General features: G+C 44.4%; 1 protein-coding gene across 1 annotated transcript in view; it reads right to left on the minus strand.

Moving 5' to 3' along the window:
* Window positions 1–214: 214 nt before the first annotated feature.
* vars2 (valyl-tRNA synthetase 2, mitochondrial) overlaps window positions 215–26,664 on the minus strand; it is a 29,249-nt gene continuing 2,799 nt past the window's right edge. The window contains exons 6-30 of the mRNA XM_034205142.1: window positions 26,558–26,624; window positions 25,379–25,476; window positions 25,203–25,284; window positions 24,306–24,425; window positions 23,078–23,186; window positions 22,910–22,998; window positions 18,973–19,063; window positions 17,987–18,114; window positions 17,738–17,841; window positions 15,486–15,567; window positions 14,937–15,013; window positions 14,695–14,782; window positions 13,831–13,924; window positions 10,712–10,782; window positions 10,505–10,630; window positions 10,177–10,281; window positions 9,085–9,153; window positions 8,923–9,001; window positions 7,465–7,595; window positions 6,972–7,124; window positions 5,552–5,785; window positions 4,611–4,722; window positions 4,324–4,526; window positions 3,149–3,298; window positions 215–1,201 (exon numbers count right to left, since the gene is read on the minus strand). Coding sequence (XP_034061033.1) covers window positions 1,112–1,201; window positions 3,149–3,298; window positions 4,324–4,526; window positions 4,611–4,722; window positions 5,552–5,785; window positions 6,972–7,124; window positions 7,465–7,595; window positions 8,923–9,001; window positions 9,085–9,153; window positions 10,177–10,281; window positions 10,505–10,630; window positions 10,712–10,782; window positions 13,831–13,924; window positions 14,695–14,782; window positions 14,937–15,013; window positions 15,486–15,567; window positions 17,738–17,841; window positions 17,987–18,114; window positions 18,973–19,063; window positions 22,910–22,998; window positions 23,078–23,186; window positions 24,306–24,425; window positions 25,203–25,284; window positions 25,379–25,476; window positions 26,558–26,624 — 2,752 coding nt within the window. The 3' untranslated portion in view covers window positions 215–1,111. The remainder of the gene's footprint in view (window positions 1,202–3,148; window positions 3,299–4,323; window positions 4,527–4,610; window positions 4,723–5,551; window positions 5,786–6,971; window positions 7,125–7,464; window positions 7,596–8,922; window positions 9,002–9,084; window positions 9,154–10,176; window positions 10,282–10,504; window positions 10,631–10,711; window positions 10,783–13,830; window positions 13,925–14,694; window positions 14,783–14,936; window positions 15,014–15,485; window positions 15,568–17,737; window positions 17,842–17,986; window positions 18,115–18,972; window positions 19,064–22,909; window positions 22,999–23,077; window positions 23,187–24,305; window positions 24,426–25,202; window positions 25,285–25,378; window positions 25,477–26,557; window positions 26,625–26,664) is intronic.

A 26,664-nucleotide genomic window follows, 5' to 3' on the forward strand; every position in this document is an offset into this window, starting at 1 on the left:
CACGATTTGTAATCAATCTACGATCTTTTTCGAATTCTCAATGGTTTTCTTTTGTCTTTATGGTCTTATATCTATTTGTATCTTCATGTGACATCCCTAGCCTAAACATTCTGATAAATTAGCTTGTCCTGAATACAACAATGTATATTACATAATTGTCCAGTAAAGGGTAGAAGTTATACAAGCATTCTCAATGAAGGAGACCTGGCAACAATAATCGTAAAAAGGACTCTTCATTGGACTCCTTTGTTTACTACAGTAACATAATGAGTATTGGCTAGCGCTCAAATCATGGCTCAAATACATTGTGCATGATAGGCTTAGGGCCGGGACATCTCTCAGCTGGTTGACCAATCACAACAGAGCCAGCTAACCAATCAGAGCAGACTGGGCTCTGGTTTCAGACAGAAGGTGACAGAAGGTGACAGGAGGTGCTGCAGCACAGGCAGAATGAGAAAAAGAAAGAGCTTTTTCAACATTAAAGCATGGAGACATGTCACCGTAGAATAAATACTAATATAAACCTGAAAATGACCATAAGATGTCCCCTTACAAACGTGGATTTAACGCCCAGACATATTTGGGTTAATACATTGTGTCTCTTTTCCATCTCTCCTTCTCTATTGATTTGAATACGACTGATACAATTTACTATCATCGTAGTCCATCAGCATTGATGTGATGCCATATTTGCTGCCGCTGCTCCTACATCCAGGTCCAGTCAGGATAAGCAACCCCCACCTGGTTTGTATTTATGCATAATTCCTCCTGATGTGTTGGACCCTGATTACTCAGGTGACACAATTCTGACATTCACAACAATGACACACATTTAGTCAAGATGGAGAAAAGATGACATCATTTTAAAAACAATGATCAGTGTTGACAGAAAATTAAGTTTGTGATCACAATGCAAGGCCATGACACAAAAACGTGCTATACAGGAGAAACCTCTCCCCAGCAACATCCAGCACAACTCCACCTGTAGGTCCTTAGCAACAGAGTACAGTCCTGCATTATGTTATCATCATGATGTGATATTGTTTAGTGCCTCTCTCATCCAGCAGTGTACATATCTCCAGCAGACGTTAGAAATAATTCATCATCTCCATCAGTAGATGCTGTTATTCTGTGTCTGCCTCTCCTGCAGGAGCTTCAGCTGCTCCTCGATGGTGTTCACCTCCTGCTGCAGGGCCGACGTCTGAGGGAGGAGCAGGGAGGAACAGGGAGGAGCAGGGAGGAACAGGGAGGAGCAGGGAGGAGCGGGGAGGAACGGGGAGGAACAGGGAGGAACGGGGAGGAGCAGGGAGGAACAGGGAGGAACAGGGAAGAGCAGGGAGGAACGGGGAGGAGCAGGGAGGAGCAGGGAGGAGCGGGGAGGAGCAGGGAGGAGCGGGGAGGAACGGGGAGGAGCAGGGAGGAACAGGGAAGAGCAGGGAGGAGCAGGGAGGAGCAGGGAGGAGCGGGGAGGAGCAGGGAGGAGCGGGGAGGAGCAGGGAGGAACAGGGAGGAACAGGGAAGAGCAGGGAGGAACGGGGAGGAGCAGGGAGGAGCGGGGAGGAGCGGGGAGGAGCGGGGAGGAGCGGGGAGGAGCGGGAGGAGCGGGAGGAGCAGGGAGGAGCGGGGAGGAACGGGGAGGAGCGGGGAGGAGCAGGGAGGAGCAGGGAGGAACAGGGAGGAGCAGGGAGGAGCAGGGAGGAGCAGGGAGGAACGGGGAGGAACAGGGAGGAGCAGGGAGGAACGGGGAGGAGCAGGGAGGAACGGGGAGGAGCAGGGAGGAACAGGGAGGAACAGGGAGGAGCAGGGAGGAGCAGGGAGGAACGGGGAGGAGCAGGGAGGAACGGGAGGAGCAGGGAGGAACGGGGAGGAGCAGGGAGGAACGGGGAGGAGCAGGGAGGAACGGGGAGGAGCAGGGAGGAACGGGGAGGAACGGGGAGGAGCAGGGAGGAACAGGGAGGAACAGGGAGGAGCAGGGAGGAATAAGGAGGAGCAGGGAGGAACAGGGAGGAGCGGGGAGGAGCAGGGAGGAATAAGGAGGAGCAGGGAGGAACAGGGAGGAGCAGGGAGGAGCGGGGAGGAGCGGGGAGGAGCGGGGAGGAGCGGGGAGGAACGGGGAGGAACGGGGAGGAACAGGGAGGAGCGGGGAGGAGCAGGGAGGAACGGGGAGGAGCAGGGAGGAACGGGGAGGAGCAGGGAGGAACGGGGAGGAGCAGGGAGGAACGGGGAGGAGCAGGGAGGAGCGGGGAGGAGCAGGGAGGAGCGGGGAGGAACGGGGAGGAGCGGGGAGGAACGGGGAGGAACGGGGAGGAGCAGGGAGGAACGAGGAGGAGCAGGGAGGAACGGGGAGGAACGGGGAGGAACGGGAGGAACGGGGAGGAGCAGGGAGGAACGGGGAGGAGCAGGGAGGAACAGGGAGGAGCAGGGAGGAACGGGGAGGAGCAGGGAGGAACGGAGAGGAGCAGGGAGGAACAGGGAGGAGCAGGGAGGAGCAGGGAGGAACGGGGAGGAGCAGGGAGGAACGGGGAGGAGCAGGGAGGAACGGGGAGGAGCAGGGAGGAACGGGGAGGAGCAGGGAGGAACGGGAGGAGCAGGGAGGAACGGGGAGGAACGGGGAGGAGCAGGGAGGAACGGGGAGGAGCAGGGAGGAACAGGGAGGAGCAGGGAGGAACGGGGAGGAGCAGGGAGGAACGGAGAGGAGCAGGGAGGAACGGGGAGGAGCAGGGAGGAACAGGGAGGAACAGGGAGGAACGGGGAGGAGCAGGGAGGAACAGGGAGGAACAGGGAGGAACGGGGAGGAGAAAAATAATGTCCTTACATTAAGAAAGTCACAACACCGCCCCATGCATTGAAGTACATTAGGGAGAGTGCAGAGGTCATTGGATGCATTGCACTAGGAACAGGAGATATACATGTTTTGCTATAGAGCTTATTGTCAGCAATATTCCAAAATCCAATGAAAGAAATCCCAAAGCTTTTTCTCGAGGGAGCCCTTGTGATGCTAACTTCTGGGTCGGCATAGGAAAACACATCAGTACTGCACCACTCTGTTTCGTGCAGTGGAGGTGGCATTAAAAGCAATACTCTGAAACCTGTCACCTGTTCAGACCTATGATGCATGATGAACCAGACATAGCCGTGCAGGCCTCACCTTGCTGTGCGTCTGCTCCCTGATGTGAGCAGGGACCTTGCTCTGGGAGGCCTGCTCCTGCTGTCTGAGGAGGAGCTGCTCCAGCTTTGGGAGAAGTCTGTCTCTGCGCAGGGACAGCTGCTGCACCTGTTTGTCCACGTCCACTCCACTCTGAGGACAAACTGTACGTTACACATCACCACGCCAACCTTCAGCCAGTGCTTACAGTACTTTCACCTCGTTCTGGTTTGCATTTGAAGTTCAGGTCACACAATGCCAAGTAAAGGCAGAATCAATGAAAATATTGGCCAATGTGTTTGATTATTACACGGCTTCGATGAATACTTGATTCTTATTGGTCAATTTGGACATTGCAGAGGTTGTTGATTATCGCTAACAGACCGCTGCTAAGGAGAACAGAGCGTTGGTAAGAAGGATGCTCTTATCAATGGACTAAGTGCAGCCATACCTAACAACAGGAGGAAGCTTAGGGTGTGTGATGGCTAAACTCTCGCCAAAAGAAAAAGAGTGGAAGAGATTCAAATACGAGCACTGGACGTCAGAGAAATCCCCAGAAGAAGACATCCGAAGCTGTGCGCAGTGGAACACAATGTGTTTTCTTGGAGGAAGTAATACGATTATTTGTAAATCAATATTGGTTGATTCCTCCATTATGTAGCCGGGTAATGAGCAGGGGGATGTGCAGCGTGGTGGTCATTATTAATAAAGAGAAATCATTGACATCATCTCCTACTTCTTTTTTCTTCATCATTTCATTAAGATCAGAAGTGGTGCATTTGATTATCACCTGGACATTACATCTACACTACAGCTTTTCAGTTTGATCACATGTTCAGCGCTGAATCTTTGTGTACAGTTTAGAAGTAGAAATAAGTAGATTAACGATGATGTCTCTATGTGAAGCTGATGGTGGTGTGGTCAGCAAATAAATCACTTATCAATCATTGATCTTGGATGATCGATTCATTGATGATTGACATATATCAATCGTAAATCAATCATTCATCTGAAATCATGCTTGTTTTATTATTGATAGATCGATGAGGGCGGAATAGGATTTGACTTTTACTGAATACAAATGATCAAAAATAGGCTATTCATCTTTTTGTCCTCCACTCTTCAGTTAGCTGGCAGCGGTGAGCTTCACTGTGACAGAGCAGCAGGAGCTAACACACCTGGATGTGGAGGTGTAGCTGACAGGTGTGGTCCACCACAGCCACCAGGCTGCCTGTAGGTGGGGGGGTGGAGAGGAGAGCGGGGGGGCACTCTGCTCCATCAGGACAGTGGATATGGAGGCTGGAGATGCGGCTTAAAGTCCAGACAGCTGGTCCGAAGTGAAGCAGGACCCGAGCCTGGCTGGGGGAGCACACCGCCCACACTGACACACAGGGACACGTCAGACACCACATGGAAACACATTTATATCCAATGTTCTTTGAGTGTTTTTGTTGAAAGAACTTACTGGCAGGTTTCTCTTTGGTCAGCCCACACTGGGCTCGCAGCGATCGGGCCGCTCGGATCACTTCCTGCACCAACAGGAAGTCTCTCTCCTCGTCAGGGAAGTGCCAGTGTGCCTGTCAGGATGAGAGGTTAGAGAGGAGAACACGTCAGCTAAAACACACGGAGAGTGGAGATCTCTCAGAACACAAAGCACAGAGTTATTATTTTCTTTTTAAAGCCCAGGAACCCCAATATAGGAATGTCCTCTAATTTGGCACACATGTTGTCAAGTATGATTAGTTTAGGGGTCAAAGGTAAAGGTCACATAGACTGCAAAAAATACATCTTTGGCCATAACTCAAGAAATCATTGCTAATCATGACAATTTCACACAGATGTTTACTAAGGATAGAATGATGAAGTGGTGATTGTAGTCCAAATGTGATGATGTACGCCTCTTTACATCTGAAGAGCCTCTTTGTGCTTCCTGTTTCCTGTTCGACTTTTTATCAAATGTTACCAACTCATCATCTAAGATAACAACTCATCTAAGATGTGATGTAGCAACATTTATGCTAACGTTAAAGTAGCTTTATCAAGATACGCTACATTACGCTGAGTCAGCTGTCTGTGCTGTTACAGGCTCTCCATCCACATCAAATAGGTGAGGGATTAAGGTCAGACTTGAATTATAGCTACCAATATTACTACCCAATATTTAGTTCTGAAGTTACAAACATAAAAGTGAAAATACACACAAATGTGTTTTTTTATTTACTGTGTTTGTTATCTGTTGTGAACTTTTGGATTATACTATTTTAATATCATGCCTATTGTACCTCATTGTATTCCTTTAAACATGTTATATCATGTACATATGCTGCGTTTGCTATTCAAATCAAGCTTATTATTATTATTTTATTGTCATGATGTAAATCTGGAGTTGGATGCTTGCGTTCCTACCAGCTGGGAGGAGCGGGGGTACGGCTGCAGACACAGGGTGGGGGGGACAGCGGCAGCAGCAGGGCTGAAGGGCTGGAGCCTCTGCCACAGCTCCTCAGTGATGAAGGGCATGAAGGGGGAGAGCAGGGCGAGAGACATGGACACACAGTGGAAGAGGACGCTGCGGACCCCCTGCTGAGCCCCCACACTCTGCTCTGTGTCCGGGGGCAGCGCCAGCACAGGCTTCACACACTCCTGCAACACACACACACACTCCCTTTGAGACATGTATAATGCTAACGATACAGAGGAAAAAAACCGAATGCGTAATTCTACTCGGTCTTGTTCATGTTGATGATTAGTGTAACCGTAATACAGTTGATCAGGAATGAGTCCTAAGATTAGTCAGCATGTAATCACTCCTGTCTCCCCCATGTGCTGTGTTTTCGTCTGTGCTGTACACAAGCTTGAGAGATTTTCACTTATTGTTCTGTGACAATAAAATATGATGATAAATACCCCACTGGTGAATGTCCGAAGCATCTATGTGTCTTAAAAACAGCCAACAAGTGAAAACATTTGCCAATGAATCGCCATCACACGTAACGTTAGCCTCCTTTAGCCTAGCGGTGGTGATATGAATTCATGTGACCGTGCTGTAGTTCCTTTTAAATTATGACTAAAATATATTTTATAAATCCCCATGGCAAAATACAGTTCTTCACTATGGTGTTTTTTACAATTACACAAATAGGCCTGAAATACACACATACACAACTTAATGGAGAGTGTCAGAGCAGGGGCTGTCAGTGTTCCGGCCTTCTGAAGCAGCTGAGGTGCAGTGCCTTGCTCAAGGGCACATTAGGCGCATTCACACCGCAGTACTTCTCCCACAAAGGTTCATGTGAACTTAGTTCATGTGAACTCTTTAGTTCTCATGAACTAAGTACAGACTGCGTTCACACCGGAATAAGTCCCTGGGGGAGGATTAGGCAAATGAAGCCGATGACGTCACTTGTTCTTCTTCTGCTTTGGGTTTACTGGCAGGCCGCAAACCACTTCACGGCGTATACTGCCGCCCAAAGTCCCCGGCCGGAAGTCCCCGGAGTTAGTAGTAGTAGAAGTTGTTTATTTGCATTAATTATATTGTAATCTTTTTGAGGCTAGTATTTGGCAGGAAATGCAGACGTATTCACCTGTAAACGCATACTGAACGACATACGACAAGTGTTGATAATAATAATAAACAGGAATTATATTTGCAAAGTAGCCTACTTTGTTTCCAAAAAAAAATGTGTTCACTCCTGTCGGTTGGGGGGGGGGCCTCATCTCACAATGTCGCTTGGGGCCCCAAGTTGGCCCTGCATGTACCCTTCCAAAATCTAATGTGTGCAGAACAAAAATCCGTCATCCCTGCACCACTGTGTGAGTTGCTCCTCACCATGTAGACGTCACACAGGCTGTGCACCCAGAAGGAGTGCAGGGCTGAGGTGACGGTGTGCAGCTCAGAGGCCTCCAGGCCCTGCTCACACTGCAGCACGGTGCTGTACAGCCGGGAGCAGACCCAGCGCTCCATGCTGCCCACTGCTGCCGTCTGAAGAGGGAGAGGGATACAGTTATACAATATACTCATATATTCAGTGTTTATACAACAAAGTGAGATGCAGTTAAAATTACAAATCAAAAGAAAAGAAGAAAAACATATTTGTATGATATAGTTAACAGAACAAAAAACATCATAATTCTGATCAACTGTCATATTTAACCTGAGAGTCATTAGTAATGTATTGCTTTGATACACTTGATGTATCATACTACAATGTAACTACAATTAGTGTTTGAACATCTTATTCATTAAAAGACAAGCATTTTACCAATAACAGCCCAACGTTTTACATCAAAATAAGAATACAAATATACTCCAGCCGCTGTACCTGCTCCAGTGTTGTCACGGGTGTGGAGCTGTCCCCCAGCACTCCCAGTGTGAACTTCAGCGTCTGCCACATCTTGTTACAGAAGTGTCTGCAGCTCAGGACCTCAGATATGGACAGACTGATGTCCTCTCCTGAGGAAGAGGCAGACAAAAGTCATACACAGGGTGAAGGAAAATACATATCGAGGAAATAATAACTTCTTCAAAGCCAAATATTGGGCTTAAGATAACATTGACATATGAACACTAATATCTAATTACATCCTCCTTGGGTCCAGGGTGACTCGTGCTAAAGTTGAAGAAATCCCCTCAAGGCGTCCCTGGGACGTAGCATTCAGGCCAATGGGACAGAGGTGTTGTCACAGTGACATCTGACCACCAAAACGTAATCAAAAGTCCTTGAATCCCTGGCGATGTGTGTGCCAGATGTGTAAAACATTTCCCAGGGCGTTACTGAAATATTCATTAACAAAAATGGGATGTATGTGAGATGACAGAGAATCTAATCAGTTCATAAATTCCATCGATGCGTTTCTCAGATATCCCATTCTCGAGAACAAAACAAGGAACAGATACAGCAATAGTTGGTATTAAGAAAGTGCTAAAGTTTCATACCCGGCCCTTGCCTTACATCAAATGACACTCATTGTCCCGTGGGGGGGTAAATCCACCAGGCACAGGAGAGAGGACTAACCAGAGACATGTCACATGGCAGAAACACTGTGAATCTGGCTCTTCCTACATCCAGGACATGGTTAAACTCCAGCACGTGCACTTCTCTCTGCATCGCCCAATCAGCTCGCTTCTCCCTTACTGTAGGTGGGACCGAGGTAGCCCCCAATAAAAACATGCCTGTTTGCTATCCTGGCTGAAAAATGGTGCAATGAGCTTCCCTTTACTATCAGGTCAGGAGAAAGTCTACACATCTTCTGCAGCAGACTGAAAAAAAACACCCATTTCCACTTGGCCAATCATTTGTTTTTAAAAACCTTCTGTATGTGCATTGCAGTAGCACACGAGCCATGGGTACCGTCCCTCTAGTCATGGCCCCGCCCCCTTTTTGGGTGAAAACATTAGCTGCCATTTGACCGGTGGTAAATACAGGTCTTTCCCAATTCAATCAAAATGTAAGGAAACCGTACAGTTTTTTATTTACAAGGAGCCCAAATATGATGGTCAGTCAGATAATCCATTACATGATGTCATTGGAGATCGATGAACAGCTATGATGGTGAAATTAGAAGCAATAGGGGATCGATGTCCTTTCAGTCTAACAAATGGCTAACACTAAAATAAAAGTGTTTTATATTTCCGTTCAGTTATGTGAAACACGCTGTCATCACTCTGCTACCAGTAAGTGTTAACCATCACAACCCATCATATCTTCCTTCCATGCCCAGTCACACAGCTCCACACACTCATCCTCCCCCTGTCAGATAACGTGTGCAGAGTCACTCACCCTGCATCTTGTGAGAGCAGAGGGCGAATCTCAGAGCATCGGTCCCACACTGAGGGATCCCTTTGGGGAAGTCTTTCCTCTGTGGGGAAGCAGATGGGAGAGACAGATAAGAGAGGAAGTAATGAGTGTGCTCAGTCAGCCACAAAAGAACAGATCGCTGACCTGCGCTTCCATGGAAACCAGACGCTCCCGGGGCTCCACGTTTCCCTCCTGCACTTTCTCTTGAAGTCTCTGCGAGGAAACAAACAAGCAAATGTCTTCAGAGGGAGTCTGAACAGACGGCTGACTCATCGGGGGGGTTCCTGCTTACATTGTGTGTCACCTCACAACAGGAAAGGATTCATCTTCTCACATCCTAGAGATTACACTCTGCTAAACTCGGAATTTCAAGGATCAGTTATTGTCATTCTGCACCACAGGGTCGCACAATGAATGCAGCTGATGCAGCACTAGAAAAACATGAGGCAGCCTTAGTTTGAGACCTAATCTGTTATTATACTGCAAACACATATCCGTCAATAGAGTGACTCTTGTTTTTTAACAATCAAATGCTTTTATTGTAATGACATTGTCCTATTAGTCCTAAAAACGAATTTCTTGGGGATGTGCTGGGTGATACTTCCTGTGAAAGGAAGGAGGAAGACAACCCTTCGAGGATAGGCCTTTTTACATTTATCTAGTACACGTTAAAATCTCCATTCATCTGAGCCAAGAGGAATCGGAGGCGGGGCTTAAAGAAAACTCAAGTGCACATTCCCTATGGACTTGGATGATCCGGGTACTTTGTTAATCTAGTCAGTCCATTTAGGGCTTTACGTGCCACTGAGCAACTCTCATAGGAATGAACGGTGCCCCGCCTTCAACGCTGTATCCAGTTCCCTTTATACATCCATGGTACAGATGCCTATGTAGGACCTGGTCACCATTATCACTTAACATCCACAATAGTTTTGTTGCGAGCAACAGGAGGAGGGAGGTGTGTTTCTTACAACTACTTTCAGTTTCTGTTCAGGCTGATGGTGGAAGAATTTACAATGGCTTTTTGTTCTCTCAAAAACAGGAAGAAGGCAGGTGGATGTAAGGGTGTGGTGGATATGTGGGGTTTTCAAAAACACAGAATATATGACCGTAGACTGTTAAAGTTGTTCTGTATATTGATTGAGATAACTAAACAGAACATGTCCACCTCCTGGCCCTTCAGAGGTAGATAGCAGCAGGTCATGAACAGTAACACAGAGTAGCAGGCCCACCTACCTCCAGAGAGACCCCATGTATCACATCTAAAGGGTCGATGACATTTCCCAGAGATTTACTCATCTTCCTGCCATGCTTATCTCTCACCATAGAGTGGAAGAGAACCTGAAAGGCATGATGGGAACAGGAAAGAGATTCAGAGGAATTCAGGCAAAACAACGATTTGGATGTTTCAATAGAAAGAGCATGGTTTAGGTTCAAATAGACCCTTTTATGGCAAAAACCAATAAATGCTATAAGCTCCTGTGTGGGACCAACAGTGATGATAATAATAATAATAATATTTGTTGTATAACCTCTGTATTTTCTGGGTGTCTCCTCCTCCTACCTGTTTAAAGGGCAGCTGTCCGGTCAGCTCTGTGCCCAGCATCACCATCCTGGCCACCCAGAAGAAGACGAGGTCACTGCCCGTCTCCAGGAGGGAGTTGGGGTAGAACTGCTGCAGGTCAGGGGTCTGTGGGAGGGGAAGGTGTTATAACAAGCAGGGGGGGGCTGTATACTGAGGACTGTGATCTGCTGAGAGGAGGTGCAGTACCTGCTCAGGCCAGCCCAGCATGGCGAAGGGGAACAGCCCCGAGGAGAACCACGTGTCCAGCACATCTGGGTCTGACAGGGTATGCAGATGTTAGTGATGAAGGAATACATCTGTATGTTATCATAAAGGTCGTAACAAAGCAGCAAATCTGTATATCAAATCAAACTGTAGGGAATATCATACTAACAGATTACACAAATGTAGGTTAACCACCAATTCTTATATTCACTTCCAATAGTTCCACCAACCAAAGATATCATAAACAGATCTTCATGATTTTGGTTCATCTTTAAAATGTTTATGGTTAAAGTCAAATGTATTACGTGTCTTTTATTTTTATTTGAAAAGTCTGGTACTGTACTATCATTTCAGCACTTGTACATGACTTCTATGCTAACCTTGAGACTTATACATATATTTATATTAAGCATGCAGTATGTAGTTATTTCGCAATAAGTTTTGAGGTCTTTGACTGAAAACGATGTATTTGAATACAACAAATATTTTATTATAACCTTTCCGCTACAAATTACTTTGTTTCCTTGTACTTTGATTAACTAAAATGAATATTGAATTAGTTAGATAAAAAACATATATATATATAAATATCTGTAGTAAGTCCAATACAATCAATGAAACAATGTATGATAGAAATAGTTGCAGCACAGCAGTGTTAGTGGTCGTAGAATTAGATAGCAAAAGCAAAAGCTAATATATTAGCAGGAGCAGCTTAGAGCAGGCTGTGGCTCAGGGGGGGAATGGGCATTTATCAATCAGAGGGTCACCTAACCCTGACCCTGCAGTCAACCTGTCAGAGTGTCCCTGGGCAAGATACTTAACCCAAAATAGCTCCCGTTAACATGTCTACGCTTTATAAGCAGTACTCAAGTTGTAAAAAAAAATCAGGGGGGATGGTGGATTTTATCATATGGGGACATGTGCTGATAACCCGCCGAGGGTGGGAGACCAACCAGCATAAAGATCATTATTATACTCCTAAAACAACATGCATGTTATGGATGTTCAGATACTCCTTTCATTGCTCTTGACCAAGGCACCTCAGAATTAGAGTAGAATAACATTTAGGGTCAAATGCAGAGGACAATTAGTGCTAAATCTTTTTTTCACTTTAATTTAAAGGGGGGGAGGGGATACAAAAATGTGGTTATAATGAAAGTCTATGGTACAAATCTTGTAGATTAACAGTCCCTCATTTATTATTCAGATGATCAACTGATTATACTAATAATAAAGTCAAAATAGTTTTTAGAATATTGAATTATAGTGTATTTTTTCAAAAAAGCAGTTACTGGTATACGATCAAAACTGGTATCTAAAGGGTTACATCGTAATTAATTAAATCATTATGTAAATTCTTCATGACATTTTTTAGGAACAGGGCATTAAGTGCAAATTGAAATTGTTTACGAAATATGAAAATATATTAAAAGATTATACAGATAATACAAAATAGGACCAATGTTGTCAATGGCTGCCTACTCCACTCTCCCCCATCTCATAGAAGTTTCCAAAGATTTTCATAATCATGCTTTTTGGTCTCAATTTTTCTGGCTCTTGCTTTCGGATTGTTAGCTAAGCAATGGCTTTGAAGCCAAGTCTTGACATATACCTCTGGTCTGAACTTGTTCAGTGGAGGGCCAACACTTGATGAAAAGCAAGGCTGACATGCTTTTTACCTCCAGGGAGCTTCTAGTTGTGGTTAAAATGTTCATCTGACTAAACCCACGTTCACACTCAGCTGTGGAGATGACCAGAGTGTTCACTGCTTGAAGGAGGGGTTTCAGCTCTTCTGGTGCTGGTGGTATCATTTCATCAACAGTTTTGAGTCTGACCAGCGAGCTAACACGAGAGAAAAACGTATAACTCCAAACTAAGTTGTTATTGCTGCTTATGTCCATAGATTCCACCTTTGGTGACTAAAGTAGTGAGTAGTGTGTGTTGGAGGAGTGGCTCTATAAGGAAGTCTGAAGTTGGTGCATCATGGCATGTGGCTCATTAAAAAATAAGTACAGCTATTATCTCCCTCTTGTATAACTGGTCGGCCCCACCTGCAGCAGGTAAACCAGGGTTGCCAACTCTCACGCATCTGGCGTGTGACACACGCTTTCACTCTCAATCTCACGCTCTCACGCTGCCCAAACTATTCTCACGCCCAAAACAAGATGAACCGGTGATCGTTTTTGGTTGGTTATTTACAATGTTGAGTTGACAGCTGCTCAAGCTGTCGATCCGCTCCCTCCCCGCCTCCACCACCATCAGACCCCCCTGCTCGGTCACTGTTCGCTTTGTGAGAGGGTTTGAAGGTCTAATTTCTAATGATTGATAGTTACACATACTTGTTGTATGTATTAGTTTAGTTTGCCCCTGGTACGTAAAAAGGATAATAATAATAGTGTTTTTTTAAATTATACTGAGTTATTCTTCTTGTCAGGAACCGCTACTATTCGTTTGTTTTTTGGATTTGGGCCGGTCTGGGTCTAAATGCCAGGGCCGATTTGCTGTCCCAGTCCAGCCCTGGTAATGACTAAGATTACTGACTCTTGACTTACCTGAAATGTTATTTTTAGTATTTTTAAATATGAAGTCCCTCAGATCGCGTTGTCCTCCTGGTCGCTTGGCCATTGTGATGACCGTTACCTGCGCTTCTGGCATCGATCAAACAGGCGCATCACGGCGCTCTGGCGCCCTCTAGGGCACTCGCATAGTATAGCGTCAGTGACTTGGTAAAAATGTCATTGCATGTGTGCGTGCTCCCTCGCCCACAGTATTTTACTCAAAATGCGCAAAATTAATGTTGAAATAGCAGTAATACCAGTGCCACGTTCATTGATAAAATTACATAAGGGATGGAAAGGGGGAATGGCAGTTTTAGAAGGGGGATGATTTTGACCGTTTTTATTTCAGGGGGGATGCCATCCCCCCTCAACTCGAGTACTGTATATAAGTATATGTTTGGTATAAAAGCGTCAGCTAAATGATACGGTATGTAATGTAATGTTATATAGCAAATGTGAAACACTGGGGTGTGTGATGGTTATTGTACATTAGGCACAGAAACAGCAGAGAGTTAGGGGTAAGACAGGGGGGGGGGGAGTCACCCTGAGTCAGAGTGATGTCCTCTGGCTTCACTCCATATCTGACAGCGGCTCTTTGTCGGGCCTCGTGCTCGCTCCGTCCCCAAACCCACCGCTCCTGGCCACACACACACACCACACACACACACACACACACACACACACACACACACACACACACACACACACACACACACACACACACACACACACACACACACACACACACACACACACACACACACACACACACACACACACACACACACACACACACACACACACACACACACACACACACACACACACACACACACACACACACACACACACACACACCACACACACACACACACACACACACACACACACACACACACACACACACACACACACACACACACACACACACACACACACACACACACACACACACACACACACACACACACACACACACACACACACAGAGGGGCTACATTAGTTTTTCTCTAAGAACCCTGTCAGTCAAACCAATCACTTCATAGTAGTATTATTCTGAAATCCTGAGGTGGAGGTAGACACAGATCCTGCACTTAAGTATAAGTAAAAAAAGTATATGCATTCAAATATACTTCAAGTACAAAAGTGCTCATTATGCAGAATGGCTGATTCCAAATAGTAGCATTGTATTTTTGCTTGAATTGCTACTGATGTATTATTATGTTTGATGCAGCTGGTAAAGGTGGAGTCAGATTGTGAATGTACTTAATATATAACTAGTCCTAATAAATAAAGTAGCAGGAAATGGAAATACTCAAGTAAAGAAACTCAAGGTTGTACTTCAGTAAATGAATGTAGTTACTGTCCACCAAAGCTTAAATCATACACATATCCACAAACACCCACCTCCTGTGTGTGTGTGGAGTCAGGGAGCTGCACTTGGTAGGCGGGGATCTGATGACCCCACCAGAGCTGCCTGGAGATGCACCAATCACTGCGGGGCAAACAGAGCTACATTGTTGACAAGCAAAGAGCTCATTCATCAGCACAGTGGTGTCACCTCACACACACATCCCAGCAAAACACACCGCCATTGTCCTACTCTGGGCTAACCCATGGATTTGGAGTCAAAGGTCAAAGGTCAGTACCTGATGTTGGACAGCCAGTTCCTCCAGGTCTTGCTGTAGTAGTGAGGGACGATCTGCAGCTGCCCGTCCTCCACAGCCTGACAGGGACATGGGACACTTTCACCAATGTTTACACCAAGGACGAGGTCACATGACTATTCATTACTATATTAACTAAAGTGTTTTTCAACCTTTCCTGAACCAAAAAGATACTGAATGAAACATTTCCGTTCTTTCTTTCTTTTGACCACCAGCCATACTAGGCTCCATCTGGGTTACAATGTTGTCAACTAAGTCATATTGCTCTACCTACTGCCACCCACTGGCATTGAAGAGTATTTCATTACTTAACCAGTCACTCCATTGCAGGCACAGACGCTCAACAATGACAAATGATTTGCAGCAACGAAATAAAAAAGTGAAATGTTGCAATTTTCCACGTGACGTTCTCTCACGGTTGGAAATCACCGATTTACATGACGGGGCATGACATGAAAACCTGTGATGCGAATAAAAAAAGAAAATGGCATACATAAAGTTTGACCTCACTAAGCCTCTCCTCCAGCTCACCTGGATAGCCTTTTTTGCCATTTCATCACAGCTGATAAACCACTGCTTCTTCAGAAGAGGTTCAATGATGTCTCCTGAGCGGCTGACACAAGGAGGGAGGAAGGAGACAAGGGAGTTAAAACTACGTTGTTGTGTGCAGTGTGTGTGCAGAGTGTATGCAGTGTGTGTGCAGTGTGTGTGTGCAGTGTGTGTGCAGTGTGTGTGTGCAGTGTGTGTGTGCAGTGTGTGTGTGCAGTGTGTGTGCAGTGTGTGTGCAGTGTGTGTGCAGTGTGTGTGTGCAGTGTGTGTGCAGTGTGTGTGCAGTGTGTGTGCAGTGTGTGTGTGCAGTGTGTGTGCAGTGTGTGTGCAGTGTGTGTGCAGTGTGTGTGTGCAGTGTGTGTGCAGTGTGTGTGCAGTGTGGTGTGCAGTGTGTGTGCAGTGTGTGTGTGCAGTGTGTGTGTGCAGTGTGTGTGCAGTGTGTGTGCAGTGTGTGTGTGCAGTGTGTGTGCAGTGTGTGTGTGCAGTGTGTGTGTGCAGTGTGTGTGCAGTGTGTGTGTGCAGTGTGTATGCAGTGTGTGTGTGCAGTGTGTGTGCAGTGTGTGTGTGCAGTGTGTGTGTGCAGTGTGTGTGCAGTGTGTGTGTGTGCAGTGTGTGTGCAGAGTGTGTGCAGTGTGTGTGTGCAGTGTGGGATCTGTTAACAATAGAGATGTCCCGATCCGATCACGTGATCGGGGATCGGAGCCGAGCACGTGATTTCCAAAAGATCGGAATCGGGAGAAAAAAATCGGGGATCGGGATTTTTTTTTAAATATAAAATATTTGTATTATTTTATTTAATGTTACAAAACAAAAATGACCATGTTCACATCTTAAAGTCATCCTGATGACTTAGTTTCGGTTGAAATGACACAACATCATGTATGTGTTGCTGCTGTTGGGCTTGTTTTCAGACCTGGTTATTCCTCTCAAAGCAACAGAGTGGGCGCAGTGTCTAATAGTAGCAGTAAGCTAACTAGAGGCTACGTTCAGCTGGTGACTCGGGAGTCGGGACAGAGAAAATGTCAGGAGTTTGGAAGTATTATAAAATTGAAAGCGAAGGCAGTGTAACAGCCAGATGCAATGTTTGCAAGAAGGAGGTTCCGCGTGGTGGAAAGAACAGAGCTACGTTCAACACGACCAATCTGATACGCCACCTGAGAAACCAACACCATCAACAACACGACGAGTACACAGCGGCTACTCGGGTAACGGCACTGACACAACCCACACTTTCAGAGACTTTTAAAAGGAAAGAGAAACTGCCCCAGAACAGTGAAAAGGCCACAACAATAACAGCCAAGAGAGCTGAGTTCATCGCGTTGGATGACCAGCACAATAATGCATTGCATAAAGATCGGATCGGGAAAAATCGGTATCGGCAGATTGTCAAAATCAAATGATCGGAATCGGATCGGGAGCAAAAAAAAGGTGATCGGGACATCCCTAGTTAACACAGGTCATTTATTTTGTCCTTGTCTTTGAGTTACCGTGGTAGTTGGGGGAGGTTCCTTCTTGATGGAGCAGAAGGCTTTGGATGAGGACTACTTAATACTGGAAATAGTCACTGAAGCCAAATTGGGCCAACCCACGTGCTGCCATATCAAGGATTTGAGCTTAATTGACTTAATGCCACTATACAGGTTCTCATGTGTCATTGTGGTAGGTCGTTTTGTTTAGTTGCTGTTATATTTGTTAGAGTTATTTACTGTTGACATCTTTTATAGCTAGTAAGATTGTTGTTTTATAATGTTTTTTGGGTAAAGAAAAACCCAGTTATCTTTAAACAACTCCTGTTGTCCTCAGTCCCTTACAATTACCCTGTACTGTCCTCTTTGTGCTATAAGATGAAAAACAGCTGTTAAAGTAAGCCTTAGTATTAAGAGTGTGTGTGTGTGTGTGTGTGTGTGTGTGTGTGTGTGTGTGTGTGTGTGTGTGTGTGTGTGTGTGTGTGTGTGTGTGTGTGTGTGTGTGTGTGTGTGTCTGTATGTGTGTGTGTGTGTGTGTGTGTGTGTGTGTGTGTGTGTGTGTGTGTCTGTGTGTGTGTGTGTGTGTGTGTGTGCCTGTGTGTGTGTGTGTGTGTGTCTGTGTGTGTGTGTGTGTGTGTGTGTGTGTGTGTGTGTGTGTCTGTATGTGTGTGTGTGTGTGTGTGTGTGTGTCTGTGTGTGTGTGTGTGTGTGTGTGTCTGTATCTGTGTGTGTGTGTGTGTGTGTGTGTGTGTGTGTGTGTGTCTCTACCTGCAGACGGGTAAAGTCATGGCGTGGTTCTTCTTTCCTCTGAACAGCTTCCTCTCCACCAGAGCGTCCACCACCATCTGCCTGGCATCGAAGCGCTTCACTCCCTGAGAGGAGACCAGGTGACACAACAGAAAGTCCAGCAGTGTTTACAGGACCCTGAGACAGCTGGCACACATGAAGAATTTCTCCTCAACATGTTATACTGTTATACCACAGATAATAACATAATAGTAACAGTGTGTTCAGCACCTGCAGCCACTGTCCGCAGGCCGTCGTCATGTTCCCGTCTCCACCAATCACAGTGAGGCGTGGCAGTGAGTGTCTCTGTGACAACAGGAAGTCAGTGTGGTCATGAGCGGGAGTCACCTTCACTGCACCTACCACACACACACACACACACACACACACACACACACACACACACACACACACACACACACACACACACACACACACACACACACACACACACACACACACACACACACACACACACACACACACACACATACACACACACACACACACACACACACACACACACACACACACACACACACACACACACACACACACACACACACACACACAGATAAGAGCAGCAGTCACAGTAAACCAATCAAATAAGTTTGTGCCGTTAGTGGAGATCTGAATGAGTTAAATTGCAATAAAATATGTTGATACATATATAATATTGGGAAAAATACAACAGTAAGATCCAACATCCTGTATTTAAATATCTTAAGCAAATAAATAAATATAAAAAATAGATATTATATTCATATGACTATAATTGTCATTTATTTTGATGCTTTAGCAACAATGTTTCCTGTTACTTTGAACTGGATTTAAACCTAAAGCTGCAAATGAAAACATATTTAGTAGAGATACACAGATTGAGTCAAATGTACTTTTATTTGTGACTGACTGGTTGCTGATAATAAGGTCAAATCATCGTTTCCCATCGGTTCAGTGTTACAGGAAAAACTCTACCATGGAATTGGAACAGGTTTTTTTCCTAGTTTAAGTTACTATAGTAACTAAGCTTGAACTATGTACACTTGGCTTTATAGAACCAAATCCACTGAGAATGATTCAGACCGGCTGAAATAAGCCTGGCTATTGTGGTTAACTCTTTATGGAAGGGGCCTGAGGTGGACTAGATGACAGGAACAGCTTCAGTGTGATGTACCAGCTCAGCGTGTTATTCTGTGTCTGACTGCAGTGTTTCTCACCAGTTCCCAGCTCCATGTCCACCAGAGGGTCAGTGATGATGGGCAGCAGTCTGCTGGTGAACGGGTGTCTGCACTGCTTCCCATGAATGGCCTGGAAGTGGACAACATGGAAAGATTTATTGTTTTTGTTTTGATTTTTAAATAACAGGTGTTACATTGTGCTTTCAACGGAGCTCAAGCTATATGTATTATTTTCGAAAGGTTATTCTGCTTTATTACAATTTGGGGTTTTTGTGTGTATTTCTTATCATTTCTCTTGGTGTAGGAAGTTAGAGGCATCCCGGTAAGGTGAAAGATACATGAGCACTCAGAAAACATGTCCCTTCTTTTAACATGAAGACTGAGAACACACAGCTACAAAAAGCATATTATGTCAAAGGTGTAGCAGGACTACTTGTGTATGCTGACAACAGTTTACATAATCATTCATTTCAAAATGTTTCCATGAGTTCAATTTTTCTTGAGTTGTTTTCAACTTTGATCACCTGACTTTGACTAAACTCCCAGATATGAATCCAACATAATACTTCATCAGTACAATGGAGTCATTAGATTTCAAACATTGCCAAATTGCACGATAGGACACTGCCTCCTAGTGGTGAACACTTTAAGAAACTCTTCACTATATCACTGCGGCAAGACACAAACCAAACACATGATTCATTATAAATCTGAGATTTTAGACTGTACATTTTTACAGTCTGGCTCATTTGGGTGGGGAAAGTCTGATGCAATACATTTGTAAAACATATATACAGTATTGATTTCCTAATAATGCCTCATAAGCAGGCCAACTTGGGCCAACTTGGGGCCCCAAGCGACATTGTGAGATGAGGCCCCCCCCCCCAACCGACAGGAGTGAAAAAAAATGTTTTGGAAACAAAGTAGGCTACTTTGCAAATATAATTCCTGTTTATTATTATTATCAACAGTTACTTTTTTATACAGTGAGGTAAATGGTAAATGTGCATGTATGTCGCTTAGTATGCGTTTACAGGTACGTCTGCATTTCCTGCCAAATACTAGCCTCACAAAGATTACAATATAATTAATGCAAATAAACTACTTCTACTAATAATAATAATCATCAATTCAATAATATAAATACTATATTGTTTTATTATAATATAGTTGTAATATAGTCAAGACAAAACATGCTTATGACATGCTCAAAAACTGATATTTCTTAAATCTGTATTCTAGTTCCCTCTGTGAGCAATGTATCAACAACTACACACACATTTCTATCAGTATTTCTCTGTGTTGTGGTTGACATGATGATGACTGTTAGGAGTTAAGGGGAGAGGCTGAGCGTCACCATGATGATGACTGTTAGGAGTTAAGGGGAGAGGCTGAGCATCACCATGATGAGGACTGTTAGGAGTTAAGGGGAGAGGCTGAGCATCACCATGAAATGTGCAAATTGACATAAAAATGAATAAAAGGGGAAAAAATGCTCCATGTTTTTTAGGCTGTAAACTTTAACTGTTATGTAAGCCAAGTAGACAGACAGTGTATCACTGTTCCTCCTGTACATTAGCAGATAAAAGGCATCACATACTTGAATGAATGGTAAATAAAGAATGCTGGAAATAACTGCATCTCCATAGCCTATATGCTATGTGGAGACTGCCTTCTTCATGTCGTGAATTGCAGCTGATGTTTTAAGATGGCAATAGGCAATTTGACTTATACAACATTCACAAGTTGTACATTTGACTCATACAATAACCCACCTTCGAGTGATGCTCTAGTTTCTTCATGGTTTGTTTTCTGCGCCGGACTGAAACTGTCTTTTCACCGACATCTCTTCACCTGCACTAGTGGCCGTATCAAAGCCGTGATTGGTCAGATGTCGATTCATTGCAACGGTGTCGGGTTACAGACGTGCTCCCCTTGTCACCTCTCACTCTCGCGTAGTGATATGTCGGTCGCGAACGAGCCGATTCTTTTGAACGGCTCTTTGGTACGAACGAGGGGAACCGAGTCGTATTTGGTGAGAGCCGTTCTTTTTATCGTTCAATCGTTGGTCCGCACTCACTGCCTGCCAAACTCCACTCGCCTTTTAAAAAGCTTGATTTTGTTCCCCAAACATATGCTGTGAAGACCCGCCCCTACTCTGGTAGGTTTCAGCCACAGGTTTCAGCACGAGGATTGAGATGGGGTGGGTCTTAAATTTAACGGAATACGCGAGAGAGAGAGAGAGAGAGAGAGAGAGAGAGAGAGAGAGAGAAGTCATAACAAGTGGTACAGGACAGGTAGACGACGTGTTTTTCAGATGGAAAATGAGCCAAACGCGAAAACGCATCAGCATTTGGATGCACTTCAACCAAAACCCAGGCAGTGAAAAAGCGCACCATTTGTAAAGGCAAAATATCCTTTAAAGCAGGGTCAACAAATAATCTCCATCGCCACTTAAATACACAGTATCTAATATTAAGAGTTGCGTGAATTTCATTCAAGGCAAGGCAACTTTATTGACATACAGAGGGTCAATTTAAAGTAGTACATTAATAGCCGCTTTCACACCAAGTATTACTGACATGAATGACATGGATATGGCGCCACCTTGTGTCATGTTTGTCAAAAAATTATTCTTCCTTACTCCTAAGATATTTAACCTTTCTGTGTGTTGACGTTTACGACCAACCCTGACTGTTATCTCCCGTAAGGAATGTGCTAATGCAGTCATATGTTGATATTTCTCAGTTTTATCAAATCACTCTCGGTCACAGAGCCTAAAAATCAGGCAAGTGATGTAGTATTTCCAGATATCGAGGATATCTCCAGTGTTCCCAGTGTTTACGCACCATCCCTCAATATGTGGATTAACTCTCTGTAAACTAGTTAAAAGGTCTATTCGAGAGAGAGACTGGTCAGATTTGACATGGCAACCCACCAGGGCAGCCAGAATCTCTGGCTGCTGTGACTTGTGATGTGAATTTCTCCGGCCGATACTTGTAAATAAACATCTGTGTTTGACATCAAAGCTCCAACTCGTGTCTCTCTGAGTCCTGACGCTCCATTGCTGCAGAAGTTCCATTGCTGCAGAAGTTTCCCTTACAATGTTTACAATGCAGATTAATTAATGGCAATACAGTCAATCATTATCCTGGTGATTATTTTGCAGATAAACCTAGTAACCCCGCCCCCTTTTAGAAAAAACGGCTCTTTTGAACGGCTCTTTGAAAGGAACGGAGCCATAAGATCCGGCTCCCTTCAAAGAGCCATAATTCCCATCACTACTCTCGCGGGGGGTGCGCGGAGAACTGAGCGGAGAACTGCGCACAGCAGCTGAGGCCCTCTGGCCTGTAACAAATGAACATTTCCCCTCTGTGCGATGAATGAAGGTATTCTGATTCTGAATACATCATCACTACTGCACCACTCTATCCTCATACTAAGTGTACATCTTTCGACCTTCAGTGATATAGAGTGAAGCAGTAATGAACCCTAAAAGACTTATCATTTTACCATTCTGGTTCCTGCGTCTCACAATCAACGTTTTTTTAACTTGTTTTTAGTCAAGCCTAAAATAAGGTCTCTGGTTAACACAAGCTGAAGAGATTTCCACGGTTTTTTTCTACGACATAAAATACATAAGTAAACAATGTACTTGTAAATGCCTGAAGCTTCTATGTGTTATAAAAGTGGCGGGTCCTAACAAGTCGCTGAATAAACTACCAAGCGTCATCACACCGAATTGTAGCAGCCTTTAGCTTAGCGTAGTGATGTCACGTCATGAGACTGCGATGTGGTTTGTTTATAGCCTCAAAATAAAACACTTTAAAAATCATAAAGTGGTGTTGATATGTGAAAATGATCCTGCTGAACAAAATGTGACAGGGTCGACCTACAACAAAACGTCATTACTGCACCACTCTATTCCCAGAGTCGGACTCAGCCTTATTAAAACCTCCATTAAACTGGCACTAGCCTGGTAGCGAGGGTCTTCAGGGTGAACAGCTACAGCCACATCCCCCAGCATGGTCTCAGGACGGGTGGTGGACACGGCCACTTCTCCATCTGAAATACAGGGACGAGGGATATTAGAATAGGACATAAAGAGACAGCACAACATGAATCAGCTGTCACTAAGACTCACCATGGCCTTCTATGGCGTACGCAAAGGTGAGCATGGTTCCAAACTCCACCTTGTTGTCATAACCAGGGACAGACAGCAGGGTGGGGCCACTCAGATCTTTGGAGTCAACCTGACAGCAAACACACATTTTGGTTATTACATTAGGGGAATACCCAACCAAATGAGCTTTCTAAAACCTTGCAATAGGTGGAGGAAATAAGAGACATGCTTGAGAAGTGCGTCAAAGTATAATGATACTACAGTGAGTGGGTTCCACTCCTGAGACCTGGGATCATTTCCGGCAATGTCATCCCCTCTATCTCCCCCTGTCGCCACTGTATCTCTAATAAAGGCACTCTCTGGCTCCAAAAATACATAACAAATATTAAATATTATATTTGTTTTATTATGAAACTTGGCTGTCATTGAAAATCTATTACTGTGCACATCAATCAATGACGATTAATATACTTTAAAGATGTATATTTTAACTGTCTATAAAATATTCTCCTTTTAATCAATTTTTTTGTGTGTATGATATAACTTTTTACGACTTCTTTGGGCCACCGGTGCCGTTATTCAGGAGACAGTGTATAAATGGGGAGTGGGGATGACAAGCGGCAAATGGTGCAGGACCGGATTGGAACCGGATCCTCTGCATTCATTGAGAGCCTTATTGCTTTCATTTTATCTGCTGGTTCCAAAGCCTTACACTGAAAGACAGGAACAGCCTGAACAACATTTGTAAAACCTGCTCTAAGGTCATCGGAGTGAAACAGTGAGACTCCTTCTGTAACCAGCAGATTCTGCGGAAAGCAGAGAGCATTCTGAACTCGTGTTCTTCAGATGAATTTCATCTGATGCCATCAGGGCGTAGATATGCTCTACCTGCTCTTAGGACTAATCGCTTTGCAAAATCATTCATCCCCTCTGCACTCAAACTTTTAAATGCTTGACTTGATTGTTTATTGACCTATTTATTGTGATGCTATGAACTATTTATCGTGTAAATTGGAATGATCCACATCCAGGCTCCCGGGTGTATCTGTGAGCTTTCTTCCTGTATGTTCCTGCCGGTGTACGTGACATAAGCTGCTCACAACCAATTGCAACTTGCGGGATTAATAAAGTTGTTGATTGATTGATTGATTTAGCCCGAGTACAAATGTAAAGTTTTCTTCCCATGTGTGTCTCCATTATTTCCTCCTATCCTGTTATAATAACTGTACATCCAGGTGAAGAGGATCACCTCGATGTCTGAGATGGCCGACTCCAGAGCACAGCTCCAGTTGACCAGAGCCTCGGAGCGGTAGATCCTCCCCGAGTCAGCCAGCCTGACGAAGGCCTCGCTCACCGCCCTGCTGAACGCCTGAGGGGGCAGAGAGGTTCAGGACAGACTGCTCACAGTCACACTCTTCACATGTATTATTTATTCTTCGCTCCATACATCCAATAGAATATGTCAATACACTGAAACATGCAAGGAGATATTTATTATAATTATAAACCGTACAAATGTTTGTCAATGTATATGAATGCACCGGATACTAACTGTTAAAGCACTGCAATACACTACTGTCTTTGAACGTCTCAGCAGTCTCCTGATGCACCTTTACCTGCTGACCTGGGCTTTCCTTCAGCTTGCACAAATGACCAATGAATCACACGTTTCCCATGCAGATGTTTTGTGTACCTTCACAGTCTGCTGCAGTTAGTACAATGTACGTATAGTAATATATCACTTTATATAATACAAAATAACAGTATTTAGTTTGAGTTGGTCTGTAAAAGTGTTTTGTAAATGATGTTGAATGATTAATATTGTGTAGTCTATGGATACTATATAGATATTTATTATTTTATTGCAGGTATGATTATATGTACTGTTAGTTTTTTTATTATATTTTTAACTCATGTTCAATTCCTAGTTTACATGCTGTTGTAACAAACATATCCTTATTTGGGATGGACAACATACAGTATATCTAATCCATTTTACCTACTTAATCCTTTATCTCTTAACATATGACCCACTTGGGAGGGACGCTATGTTTAAAATGATATCAGGAACATAAGGAACAATCACATTAAAGTGTAACACCTACAGCACTCCTTCAGGAGGTATAATAAGTGAGTGTCCTCTTACCGGGTCCATGGTGAAGCAGGCTCTGCTCCAGTCCAGAGAGGCTCCCAGACTCCTCAGCTGCTGGTAGATCTCCTCTCCCCTCCTACACACACACACACACACACACACACACACAGCTCAGAGAAGACACCATGTTGAGACACAGGGTGGGGGTGATGGTGAGAGGGGGGACTCACTCGTTCTTCCATTTCCACACCTCCCTCAGAAACTCCTGCCTGGTGAAGTCCTGCCTGCGCCTGCCTGCCTCCCTCAGCAGCCTCCTCTCCACCACTGTCTGACACACACACACACACACACACACACACACACACACACACACACACACACACACACACACACACACACACACACACACACACACACACACACACACACACACACACACACACACACACACACACACACACACACACACACACACACACACACACACACACACACACACACACACACACACACACACACACACACACACACACACACACACACACACACACACACACACACACACACACACACACACACACACTAGCATTAGCACTATAAGATAACATTTAAATACTTTTTAAAAAGACAATACAAAATCAGTACAAAACGAATCAGAACAAGCTGAAATAGAATAAGACCATATAGTACAAATATAAAGGTTAGTGCAGAGTAAGATATGACTCATTTTATTATTTCATAAAGGCAGCAAGATAAATAAAAATACGTCCCCCTTTATTTAAAATATGGGAGAGTTGCAGCAGACCTGAGGTTTCTGGTAGTTTGCTCCAGATATGTGTAGCATAATAAGTGAATGCTGCTCCTCCATGTTTAGTTCTGACCTTTAACCTTGATGTATCCTTAAGCTGATAATAAGCTGACTTTATCATTGTGACTGATTTCTGACATTTCCATTGGTTTTAGTTGTACACTGACTTTGCAATTCAGTTTTTTGTTGTAGATATGTGAATCCAGATTCAAAAGAAACCTAATTCACCATCTATTAGTCAAAAAGTAAATATTCATCATGTTTAAAAGGCTTTGAGACAAGTCATGACTGCTGAAGCTCATAATGACGCTTCAGCAGTATAGGGTCAATGTGCATGCTGCGACCAGCAGGAGGAGTTTAGACTTTCTCAGACACTGTGGAAGCAATGGCTATTTATTTAGTTAATAGTTTGTTCCAGTGGTTTTGAATGTGATGGAGCGTGGGGTACTTTTATAAAAAGGGGCCCTATTTTGCCCTATATAGGTTTTGTGCATGTAAATGGTCTGCAGAGGCTAAAATCCCAAAGTGACTCTCCCACTGAGAGAATATTGGCCAATCACTTAAATGCCATGTGATGTACAAAGAGAAGAAGTAGTCCTACCTGTGTGGCGATGCCTGCATGGTCACAGCCCGGGACCCACAGCACCCTGTGGCCCTGCATCCTGCGCCTGGGACACACACTCAGTCAGAACATCAACATGACACTCC

This window comes from Gymnodraco acuticeps, unplaced genomic scaffold (assembly GCF_902827175.1).
Source record: "Gymnodraco acuticeps unplaced genomic scaffold, fGymAcu1.1, whole genome shotgun sequence".
Lineage (NCBI taxonomy): Eukaryota > Metazoa > Chordata > Actinopteri > Perciformes > Bathydraconidae > Gymnodraco > Gymnodraco acuticeps.